General features: G+C 36.6%; 1 protein-coding gene across 3 annotated transcripts in view; it reads left to right on the forward strand.

Annotated features, from left to right (window-relative positions):
• The window catches only part of DLG5 (discs large MAGUK scaffold protein 5), a 95519-nt gene that overhangs the window by 25897 nt on the left and 57032 nt on the right, over positions 1-12590 (forward strand). For all 3 annotated transcript variants that reach the window (XM_084210861.1, XM_084210863.1, XM_084210862.1), the window contains exon 2: positions 7827-7895. In XM_084210861.1, coding sequence (XP_084066987.1) covers positions 7827-7895 — 69 coding nt within the window. The remainder of the gene's footprint in view (positions 1-7826; positions 7896-12590) is intronic.

The following is a 12590-nucleotide window of genomic DNA, read 5'->3' on the forward strand; positions in this document are numbered from 1 at the left end:
TGCTGCTGGATGAGGTTATCGGCTGTTACTGCCCTGTCACAGTCGAAGGTTACCTCTGGTGAGGGATGGGAAGTTCTTGTGGGTGGTGCAGCTGTAACCAGAAGAGCCATGAAGTTCGTGCCTGGGGATTTCTGCCACAAACTATTTCTGTGAATAGTTCATAGGTAGTAGACTCCTGTAATAATCACTTAGTACAGCAGAGCAATTAAGGACATACCTTGGGGTGTTGTTTGAATGAGAGCATAGGTGCAGTTTCTTTTTTAAATGTGTGTTTGTCTTTGGAATAATACAGTCTGTGGATCAAATATATTCTTAATTGATATTGTTACTTTCTCTGCTCCTTCTTCTGAGGTCATAGCAGTGCTTGGAACTTGCAAGAGTTGTCTGGTTAAGCTATTAGCTTTTTGAAAACTGATAGATTTCTGTATAGATGCACACAGAATGATTGCTCCAGTCTGTCTGTGTTTAGAGAAGGGTCTTGGTCACTTGGCCATGGATTTTACATTTCCTTTGTCTGTGGTACTTGGTGTGTCTAAGTAGCATTCACACAGTTCTGATGACCTTCCTGTAGTTGCAGATGTCCTGAAAGGCACTTAGGCCTGAAGTCTGGAGATGACAAGGACTGATGTCTCTTTTACTGAGCGGAGTCTTCTACTCTGTGCCTACAGAATAAATATATGCGTATTTAATATGGAATTACTACTGGCAGTAGGATTTCCTGATCTACAGCATTAGGAGGGGAAAAAGCTGTGGGTTTTGTTCTTCCTCACTTTTGCTATCTTAAATGAAGTTGAGTGTTGAGGAATAAAATTAACTTGCCAAGGCAACAAGAAGATTTAAATTAAATTGTTTAGCTTAGATATATCTTCTCTTAGCATTTTAAGTAACAACTGCTGTAAACAGAGACAGAAGAAGATTGGATGTAAGTGCTCTTCTGTATGAAAGTGTGTGTAGTTTTTTCCATTGTAAGAACACAACAAAGTTGGGTTTAAAACACTTCTGTAACATAGCTTAATGGAACCATCATGGGACATTTTTTTTCCCCTTGCTTTTTTCTGAGTGAGGGTTGAATATTGAAGCATGCTATGAAGAGCTATAGAGAGTTGATTTTTTTCAGGCTTAGTTGGGGAGTATGTATCTCCTTTCAAGGTTGCAAGGAAGCTTTTTGAGCATTATGCCAGATCTCACACAAGTAACATGAACCACTCTTTTGAGAGACGCATGAGTTGGAAAAGTCAAATTTCCCAACACGACTCTTAATTTCAAAGGAGGCACATTTAGTAGTGACTCCCACATAGTCCAGATTTGACTGGTTGTGTTGGTACATCTCTTGTAGTCCTAAGAGCAGTGGATGTGAACTGGTTTGTAACTTGCAGCAAAATGAGGATTCCAAACTAGAAACATCAGGCTCATGTGAGGAGGTATTATGTGAGTAACTTCAGTCAGTTGCTGCTTTGGTTCTTCAATAGTTGTGGGCTGCTTTCTGAGAAGAACATTTCAACTACTTTGTTCTGGTTCTTGTTAGAAAAAGAATTTTGATCCATGTCACTGTGCTAGGGTTATAGAAATCAGGATTTTCAGAGAAAATAGATAGCTTTATAAGATTATATTGTACTCAGGTGAGTTTAGAAAAGATAGATAGTATCAGGAGAGGGTAAAAAAAGCCTTTTTTATGTTTTATAATTTTTTCTTTAATTTTTATCTTAGGCTTATCATACATAATCCAGCAAACAACTGAAATGTTCCTGATAGCTAGAAGGAAGAAAAAAATGATACCTTTGCTTTTTTACCAGTGAAGTTGTATGGATTCCTTGGGAGAATATGTTAATGGGAATTAAAGCATCTGTGTTAAAAATAAAAATTAAAATAATTCATAAAAAATCTGTAGTTGTTTGAGAAGATAGTCAACATATCATGTTTTAGAACAGAAGATAGCACTGCTGCATTGATGATAATCAGCTCATGTGCAATCCTCATGAGCTGAAGTATAAGATAATTTGCTTCACCTACCTGCACTGCATTTTTACTAAAACTTGATTTTAAATGCAAATTTTTCCCATCTGTACTAAATACTGAGGTTGAAGAATTCATAATCAGTTGCTCTTTTTTCTGCCTTTTGTGCATAAGCCTATGAAAGTAAATATTTCTCATGTTTAGATGTTGCTAAGAAAATAGGAGTTTTACAGATATTTGTCCAGCATTGTTCTTTATAGCTGAAGATCTGATGCTGTACTGACTGACAGCTGGGAACTAACTCAGGGCATCTTTATGGATGTCTCTGGCTTCTGGCATTTTTTTTTTAATCTAGGCCTTAACATAAATTGTCATAGTAAATTATGATTATCACTTAAATCTTACTTTAGGTTCATTTTTACTAACTGTTTCAGAGAAAGGAGCCTCAGTCCTTTTTCATTTGTGAAGTGCTCTGTCCTTAACAAGAGTGTATTTATAATCACTTAGAATTCCAGATTGACTTAAACAGTAAAGCATCTATATTTTCCCAAACAGCTCTCTTAATGTTAATACCTTAATATTTAATTAATACCTTGTTATAAAAAATTTTTTCTATTGAAAAGGAAAATAAACTTTTTGACCCTCACCTGTAAAAGTGTTCCAGACTGAGCTATTTGGGAAATAAAAAAATGTGGTGTTTTAGCTACTTAATTATTTAAAAAGCCATTTCATGTTCATTTAGTTTTCATGGTGTACTAAAAATAGATATACAGAATAAATAACAAAGCCATGCTTGAAAGCAGACAGGGAAGAAATAGCAAACTTTTGGTGAGATGCAATCTACTTTTATTTGACCTTTACCACTAAGTTTGTACCTTTGTTATTGGAGTTGCTCATATCCTTCAGGGTAAATGACTGTGAAACATCTGAAATAAGTGTGACACAGGTGGAAGCAAACACTCAATTGAAGGTTTTGTATGAGATCAGAATTTAGTGTCTGAATTTCACACAGCTTGCAAGCAGTGACCATGTCTTGTGGTTTGTGACAAACCTGGCTGCAGAGGCTGCCGTGGGAAGAATAGCTTCAGACACAGAGCAAGGCACATCCATGTGGTCTTGAGCTCCTTGGGCAGTTTTGTTTTTGTAAAGGCAAAGGGAACATTGAATTCTGGGTCATTTCCAGTTCTAATCAAACAACTGCTCCCCCCAGCACGTAGGAGTCCTGCCAATGTCGGTTTGGTTTGGTGCATGGAGATGTGGATAAAGCAATGTTTGTTGTTTTGCCCTCTCATCCAGTGCATTGGATTTCCGTCAGAAAAATCATTTGCTGACAATAAATGGAATCAGCTGGCAGTCCCTGCACTGCAGAGGGAGGTGGGAGGAGGAGCAGGATTCAATTAACAATGGAAATTTGTAGCTGAGGAGCATGGAGGGTTGTTTAACATTATCCTTAAACACAGAGAAGTAGCAAAAGAAATTTGTACAGGCAAAGGCTCCTTCCAGTCTCAGTCCTACAATAAGTTAAGTATTCCTAGTTAGAAATTGTGCCTAATTTAGGAGCCAACCATACTGCAGATCTAAATGCCATCCCTAAAGATGCATGACCTACCAAGAGCTGTGCAGCCAACATCTGAGCACTCCCCATCATGTGGGATAAAACACCTCATGCTTCTTGAATAACCCCCCTTGTTCTTCACACACTGAAGCAGGTTCAGTATACTTGTCTCTTTGGCCCTGTGCTGAGGGTGTTTATCTGAGAGAGGAAGTATTGCAACACAGTTTAGTTCATATAACGAAGCTTGGAAGTTGAAATAGCCTTCTTTGAGTTGAGTTCTAAGATAAGGGGTGGAGGGAATAATTAGAGCATTGAAAGCATATGTGCAATGAATTTTGCATAGGTGAATCCCTGTCCCTTCTGTGGCCATTCCAGTCCCCTTGGATACACCATGCTTTAGAGCTATGAGCAGAGCCTGCGTATTTGTGTGGAGGAGGAGGAGAAGTTTCTGTGTAGTACTGGCAGTTGACAGCTTAATTCTCTTTATCTGAACACTGTATTTTTTCACCCAAGTCATTCAGTAATATCCCAGAAGATATCATACTTGATCCTTTGTACTACTTTTTTAAAGAAGGTGCCAAGTGCAAGCTTGTTTTGGAAACATTATTTGGAGGTATTTGGAAGCTTGGCTTTTCTTAGTTTCTCCTTTAAAAACAGGTGATGTCCAGTGTTACATGGTGTTTCACAATTCAGAAGATTGAAAGACAGAAAAGAGAAATGCTCTGTTTTCATTTTGTATTACTAGTTTAATTCCACCAGTCTTGATTTGGTTCTGCTGATGCAGATATTGCTGGTTTAGACAACTGCTGTCTTCTCATGATGTGTAACTCTTCTCTGGCTTTCTTTTTCTTTCTACTTTTTTTTTTTTTTTCCTGATTCTACCATCATTGTCTTTCTTAGCAAGGAAAATACATATCACTCTGTGTGGCTGTTGTGTGAAAGATGAAGGCAAACTGGAACATAGTTCTTTGTTGTCCCTGGAAGTGGCTTCCACACTTAAGCAACAAGTTGCTTTCCTGAATTTGCAAATTCTTAAGTGGCCTTCCTGTAATCTGATTAATAAAGACAGTAATAACTTAAAGAAATTTGACTTGCTCTAGTTGTTGAAAATAGAAGGAAATTAGATTCTTAAGGTTCTCAAGTATATAGTGTAGCAGTTTCTAAATCCCTGTGCTCTGCCAAAGCTGTTTAGTACATCCAGGAACTGATCCAAAGCTTATGTCTGGATAAGTAAAAGAAAGCAAGTCTGCCATGGTAAGACAGGATAGTCATGTGTTTTCCCTTGCTGTATGAATGTGCATCCATAGAAGATATGTTTGGTTTTTGGTTTGCTTGTCCTTTTTGGAGTTTTCATTTTCATGTAGTTGTTGGGTTTGCAGTTTTTTCTTATTTCTATTTTTAAGTAGGTATAGGTTCTACTGTGTTTCTCAGAATCATGTCATTGCAAAGTGTAATTTTAAACTTCAGGGACATGTCAGCAATTATTATAAATGAGTGAATTGAAATCAAATGTAGCAAGTTTTACCACTGGGGGATTTCAGTATGCTAAGTGAATATTAGCAGAAACATATTAAAGTGAACTATTTGGAAAAGTGTGGTGAAAGGCTTGTGAACTAGGTGTGAAGCACTTTCAACCTTGATCTAAGACAGTATTTATGACTTCTTACTGGGTTTAGTGTTCAGATCTTATTTTCTTTTGGTGCAATTTGACAAGATAGACAGTCAGAAAACATTAAGAATAGGAAATAAAGTGGAAAATTATTTGGGGGGGTAAGTGAGTTTTCAACAAGTTAATCAGAATACTGTGGTCGTGCAGCTTACAAGTGAGCAGGGTGTTCTAGTGCCTGTGGTTGTAGAAACTGACCTGTGCCTTTTTCTTTTGGTTTTTTTAAACCTGTATCTAAATTGTCGCTGGCATGATTTTGAGTGTTTTCGTTTCATTTATGTGAGGAGGCATCCTAATAAGTGGGGAAATCTTTCTTGAAGCATTTGCAGGTACCAATGATGTATTGCTAGTTTGATCAAGCAAAGTATACCAAGCATAATGCCACTTTAGCCTGGATTTAATACAAGGATGTGTGTCAGTGCAGTATCTTAAGATGAATTTTAATATTGTGACAGCTGTGTAGGGACCTGGTTGTTGTTTCTGATGCTTACTAATACTGCTTCTGATGACAAAGGTGGCACTTGTTACAGATAATGAACTTGTACCCTGTGTAATTTAAAAACAAAACAAAACCAGACAATGTGACTAGATTGTTGTTGTTGTTATTGTAAGTGAGGAATTATGAACGGGTCAGATGATTCCTCCCCTCTTCACAATTGTAGGTTTTCTTGACAGCATGCCATGCATACTGGATCTTGTGCCTACAAATATGAGCTAATGCTTAAAGAACATGGCTTTGGAGAGTCGTATTTCTCCGCTTCACAAAACCTTTCTGTCTATTCCAGAGAGCAGAATTTAACTCCTCTGAAGTCCTGTCTCTGGCTTGTAATGCAGGACAAGAAGACAGAGGGGATCAGTGTCTTGAAGATAAATAAAACGAAGATCAGTTAACATGATGAGATTTTTGAGTCTTTTATTTCTTCACTCTTAAAAGCAAAAGCAGCTAACAATTGCTACAATTTTCTTTAGCTGTGGAACTCCTGTGTAATCTTTTAGAGGACCTGGGCAATTTTGCCTTCAATTCCTGAGCATCATTAAGTATCACTTCCTGGCACAAGATTTTGTTGTGCCTGAGTCCCAAGCAGTTTTGATACAATCTCAGTACATGGGGTCTGTCATAAAGATGTCCTACTCTGTTTAATATATTGATTTTTTTTTTCAACTTGTGATTCTAGTCAGTCTAGGTGCTGACTGCAAGAAATACTGCAAGTCATATGAGTTTAGAATATGCAAGGAGTTTAAGTATAACTAATGTAGAAATCATTGAACTTTTAATAAGCTTTGATTAAATAGGAATACAGCTTAAATTATTGTTTGAAAGTGTCTGAAATAGAAGCAAAAATGCGCAGCAGATTTTTTCTGAATGCTGACAGTGTGTCAGTGGTGTATTTTGTTTAAAAATTTGAACAAAGCAAATTGTATCCCCTACCATTGAATAGAATTATAGTAACCAATATATTTAAAATAATTTTTCATAGAGATGTCAGGTTAAACAGTCTACTTCAAGATGCAATTCTTCTTGCTTATTTTCATTTTTTTCTTTTTAAAATTGATTTTTCTGTTATTACTTGTGTTAGTAGAATTATTTTACCACATCTTGACTTTCATTCATCTAACACCATTGTAGTTACAGATGTCATGTTTTACTCTAGTAAGAAGTAGAGGAGATGAACAAGAATTAATTTCTTTCTTATTTTCTAGCCTATTTTTCCTTCAGTCTATTCCATGTAGTTATTCCTGCTGTTTCTCAGCTTTTATTTCTTAATTTCAAAGAAACTAGAAGAGAGAAATATTGGAATATAAGAAGGAGGGACTTTAGGAAAGCAAGCTCCTCAAAGTATTGAAATGGCCTTAGGGCTTGGCTGTTGTGAGCACAGCTCTTACATCCTGGCAAGTGCTGAAAATAGCCTAGATTTAATGGCTGTTGTACATAATCATTGCCTGTCTTTCTACCATGGTGTGTTTATCCTGTCTGTGAGGGATGGTGGAGCTGTTTAGTTAATGTTTTGAAGTAGGACCTGTCCTTCTAGTTCTTCTGGTAAATAAAATCTGGCATACTTCTGAAATAGCTAAAACTGTCTGTTGATCTATTAATACATGAGAAAACTTGCTGCTTTGTGGGTCCTTGCTTTTAAGACCAGATATTGAAAATTGCAAATGGATGTAAGCAAATTTTATTTACAAATTAAACGAAATTTTTAAGTCTGAATGAAGTTTGAGAAGAATACAAATTAGTTACACAATGAATTAGCAGTTGGTACATGTAAAGGCATGAGAAACCAAAACAAATTGCCACTGTTGTCACAAGTATCACTCCTAATCTTTTATAGTAGACTTGAAACTCTGTGTTTTCAGTCTGTCTGAAATAAGTGTACTTAATATTTTGCTGAACTCATTTTTACCATGTTATCCAAAATGGTTTTCCACCACAAAAAGTGCGCAGTGAAGTGTTCATTTGCAAGTTATACTTTGCCTATTAGATTGTTATGTCTCAGTGATGTGTGTTCTTCCTAATTTAGTAATTGGAATAATTTTAGTAATTTTAGTTAATTTATTTGGCATCTACAATGTCAAGGAAATGAATCATAGCTTTGATTGGAGAGAGGAAAAGGGGGAGAAAAAATAATTCTATTTTTATTTTCCTGATTCTAGGGTCTACTTACAGTGTGCTGTCCATAATGCCTTCTGACTCTGAAAGCAGCAGTTCTCTGAGCAGCATTGGTAAGTAAAGTATGAATAAAGAACTTGATGAGTGTGTCTTTTGGGAACTGGGAGAACAACTTTTTAAGGTTGCCTCTGGGAAGGGTAGAGAAATCCTGGTCATAAAATCAAAGAAGTTGAACTGTAAGATGTAACCATCCATCTTCACCAGGAACAAGTGTACTTTTGTGCAGTGCAAGCTAAGCCTTTTCATGGCTGGCTGCAGTTACTGCATGTAAAATCTGTTACATTTGGATATATTAAATGATGTAACTATGCTTGTGCTACTTAGTAAAATGATGTAAAAGAGGCAACATTGTGTTTACACAAGTCTGGGCGTATGAGACTATATTTAAGCTTGTATATATGTGTATGTATGTATTTGTGTAGATGTGAAAATTGTGGTCACAGTCAAAAACATCATAGAAGTTGTAAATTATGTAAGCCAAGGGCATAGTCTTTGACAGTGGCTACAAGCTTTAGCATTTTTTCCCTGTGTTCAATGAATTGCTTTATTTTCTCTGTTTTTAAAATCATTGGGAAAGACAAAATACTTAGGAAAAAAATTGGAGGTATAAGAAACAATATTCGAGGTATTTTGTCCACAAGATGCTCTTGGAGCAGCTCTATTAACTGTCAGTTTTCCTCATCTTTACTTTTACAAATGGCTTCTGTTGTGAAATCCCTGTAGAAGTCATTTGCCTGGGATAGGGAATGCGGGCTCTTGCATATTTAAAGTTCCAATGTTGCGTCAGGCATCTATAGACTTCCCTGACAGCACCCGGCAAGTCAGTTGTCTTTTTAAGGATGTGGGTAGACATCTGTTGCAGTCATTGAGTTGAACTTTTAACTCCAGCAAGCAGAAACAAGATTTTAGACCTGAATGAACTATTTACTGAAAATACTGGAAGCTGTGACATATTAGTTTATTTTAATCAAGACCACACTTGTGTGCTACTGCCTGAGGGAAGGGTAGATTAAATTTGCTGCAAGTAAACTGGGGACTAGTTCCAGCTTAAGTTCCTAAATTTTTAGGACAATCAGAAAGGTACCTTCCAAAGAAAGGAGTTATTCTAAAATGAAGTTTGTGGGATAATTGGATGAAGTGATGGCTGAGACAGGAGAAATGTGGGTGGTACTGTCTAGTTCCATGTTCTTCATTTTAAAAAGGAGTGGCACATTTAAATCTTAATTGTGTTTATTTTTTATGTTACTTCCCACAAACTATGTTTTGTTCATATTTTAAGATCCTGAAGTTCATACTGAATTTAGATCTGTGCATTTGGCATAAGAGGCTGTCCTCAGAATTAGTTAATGTCTTTGGAGTTTGCAGTGATCAAAGTTGTTTTATGACCTGAAAATTAAGTGCCCTGCTATTAAACAAAAACTGTGTTCTACTAGTGTCTATAATTTTGTTTTATTCAAATTGTTAATGAGTGCTGGGTATTTAATATTTAAGCGATTAACAGCCAGGAGAATTCTTTGTTTGAAACCGGCATGTTTATTTTATGGTGTGATTATAGACTTGTTATCAATCAGTCTGATTTTTGCTCCAACTGTTTTCTCACCCTTGTGTCTTGTTCTACAAGAGACAGTTTTTTTTCTGATCCAATATCAATAGAAAAATTGCTTAATAACCGACATACACTAATAGACATCTTTGCAAGTCACTTCAAAGGTTATTTTAATACTGACGGATTTATTGAATGACGAACCATCATAACTAAATCTGCCTGCATGCCAGCTCCCCTAAGGCTTCATATGACTAGTTTGAATTGAATCCTAACAAATTCTGAGGTGCTATAGCATTTGAGGAATTTCACATGCTTCTTCCCCCCACTCTGTCCCATCTCACTGAAATAATTTTCACAAGGATAGTTCTGTGCTGTAGAAATAGTAAGTTTAACTTATGAAATGAATGCATCAGTGAAAAGAGGTAGATATGTCATGGTTAGGAGACAGTGCAAGCTTTTGAATATGTTCAGTTTGACATTGGTAGTTATATGTGCACACACATGTATCTAAAGGAGTATTTATGTGAGTTCCCTGCTCACATAGACCTTCCACACGGGCAAGATAAGGGATCTATTTTATTATAGCTGTGTTCAAAACACTGGTTTAAAATTCATACCTTAATTCTGTTTGTTGAGTAGCTCAGAAACAGATGGGCACATTTGACTTTTTAGGGGAAATGCAAAAGGTTTTGGGGCCACTAAGTACACCCAGCTAAATCTGAAGATAATTAAGCTTAGCATCGTCTAATTAGGAGAGGTAATAGCATCTTTCATATGTAGTCTTTAGATTCCATAGTTCATAAATGTAACTAGAGACTCATATGTCCATGTGCTTCATCTTTTCTTCCCAAGCCTTAATTACCCTAGCTATTGTTAGATATGGTTCTGCTGCCAGCATTTTTAATTGCATGATCTTTTTCTGAAATTCTTCCAAGTAAGTCAGGAAGTTGTGAAATGGAGATGCTGCTATACATTTTACAGCTATCTTGGGTTTGAGTTAACTTATGAAACTATGGTATGTAACAATGGGCTTATTTTCCAGAAAAAGACTGTGCTCTATGAACTAATCTTAAATAAAACTAAGATTGTTGTTAGAAGATAGTTCTGAGAACATGGGCTCAGTCTCAGTCCAATAAATAGTGTTAGTATTTTGAAAGGAGGAGAGAAAGATGATACTACATCATTTGATCACTATATAAACCCATGGTGCACCCAAGTCTTGGATGTATTTGCAGTTCTGATTCTCTCATTGAAAGCCAAGAGTGCAATCAGCATGGAGAGCAGCAACACAGATGAATGAACAGTTTTCCAGCAGCTTCTGTATGGGAAACAAATGGATATTCTTCAGTAATGTCAATGTAAAAGCTGAGCAAGGAGTGATGCAATTTGCATAATGTGACTCAGAGATAAGCTTAGGCTTAGTATATTCTGAGTAGTGTGTTGTCATCCAAGCTTTTTTTCTCTTTCCCTGCCTCTGTGGGGCTTGCACAGCATGAGGGATGCAAGACTGAACTTCCATCCTCCTGTGCATGTGATAGCATAAGCTGTTGAATGGAAACCAGTTTCCCCCCGGATAATGGCAGGTTAGCAGTCTTGAAGAAGAAACTCTGCATTTTTCTTCATTTGTATCTGTATGTAAATAAAAATGCAGAGCAACAGCAGGTTTTTCTTGTGTATTTTCTTGATTTTTCAAAATTAATTTAGATGGCAATATTTTTTTTCCTCTTTTGCTTTCCTCCAGGTCTTTCTGATGTATTAATAAAATTCATGCCATGCATGTAAAACAGGTGGTTTTGGTGGTATGGTGAGCAAATATTCACTGTTTATTTCCAAAAGAGGTGTACCATATAAACTGCTGTAATGGTGTAATACCACCACTGGCTGTCAGCACCAGCTTTGTCCCCTCAAAGGAAAAAGTCCTCATTAAATTGTTATGGTCTTTCTCTGTATATCCTTTCTCTTTGTTCTTGGTTAATGACAAAGATTTTTGTGTGTAAATAAAAGCATCCTTCATCTGCCCACTCCCTGTGACCAGCAAACTCTCTGAACAGAACTATAGTCCTGTGTCTCTGATATCCGAACAATTATGTATGGAGCTTCGGCGCCTGTCGTGCCAAGCACGGAACAACAGTGTCACTTAGGAATTGGACAGAAACCATTAACACAGCTCCATGTGACAGTCCTGGCAAGTCTCCACTTGACCAGTCGTGATAACAGAGAGGAATAGAACAAAGAATCAAGACTCCTTTAAAAAAAATTATTTTAAAAAGTGCCAGTTTGTATAGTGCACTTAATAGTTGGACATTTGATGTCATGACAGAATTATGGTTTCGAGAATCAAGCTATTTTTCACCTATCCTACTACCATAATGAAGCTTCAGAGTTTTTCTTTAGTGCTTAAAAAAAGGTTTTCTCCTCCTGTCCTCAATGCACAGATGTTTGGGTTTTGTTCTGGTTTGGTTTTAGGGAATGTTTTTCAATGGAATACAGCAGTTTGCATGCAGGTGACAGGCTGTGACTGGGAAGATCCACCATAATTGTTTTTATTATTAAAATAGTTTTTAACAGAGGCATTGCATTCTCTTCTATTCTTTTCAAGTATACAGAGTTCCTAATTAGATGAATTTTGGAATGGAAAAGAACTTGCATCTTTTCACATGTATATATTTCTTCTTTCCACAGCCAGACCTCTTTGCATTGTTTTGATTACAGCTGTCAATCTTGTAGCATCTTCATTCCACATTGCATATTAGCACATTTCTCTTTTAACAGACTATTACTTTCCAGCTGTTCAGTTCTTTGCAAATGGTATCTCATCTTTTTCAACAAAAGTGTTTCTTCTTACTCTTCTCTGTTCATATCACTGTGCTACATTTTGCTGTAGGAGCTTACATAGAATGGTTCGGGTTGGAGGGACATTAAAGATCACCTAGTTTGAAGCCCCATGCCATGGATAGCAATCTGTAGTGACCACCACCACTGGCTCTACAGTTGTATGCCTTTCCTTGCAGCCATCAGGTGGTCATATGTCTGTTTCCACCAAGTTGTCCAACTTTGATTTCAATTGACAGTATATCCTTGTTTAACACTTTTTAAGCTTATCAGCCTCACAGACTATTTACAGATCATTTTTCACTAATTGCATTTCAAGTTGTGTAATCTGAGTGCCTTAATTCTTACTCTAAAGCAAACATTCCTACCC

This window comes from Fringilla coelebs, assembly GCF_963513975.1.
Source record: "Fringilla coelebs genome assembly, chromosome: 8".
Classification (NCBI taxonomy): domain Eukaryota; kingdom Metazoa; phylum Chordata; class Aves; order Passeriformes; family Fringillidae; genus Fringilla; species Fringilla coelebs.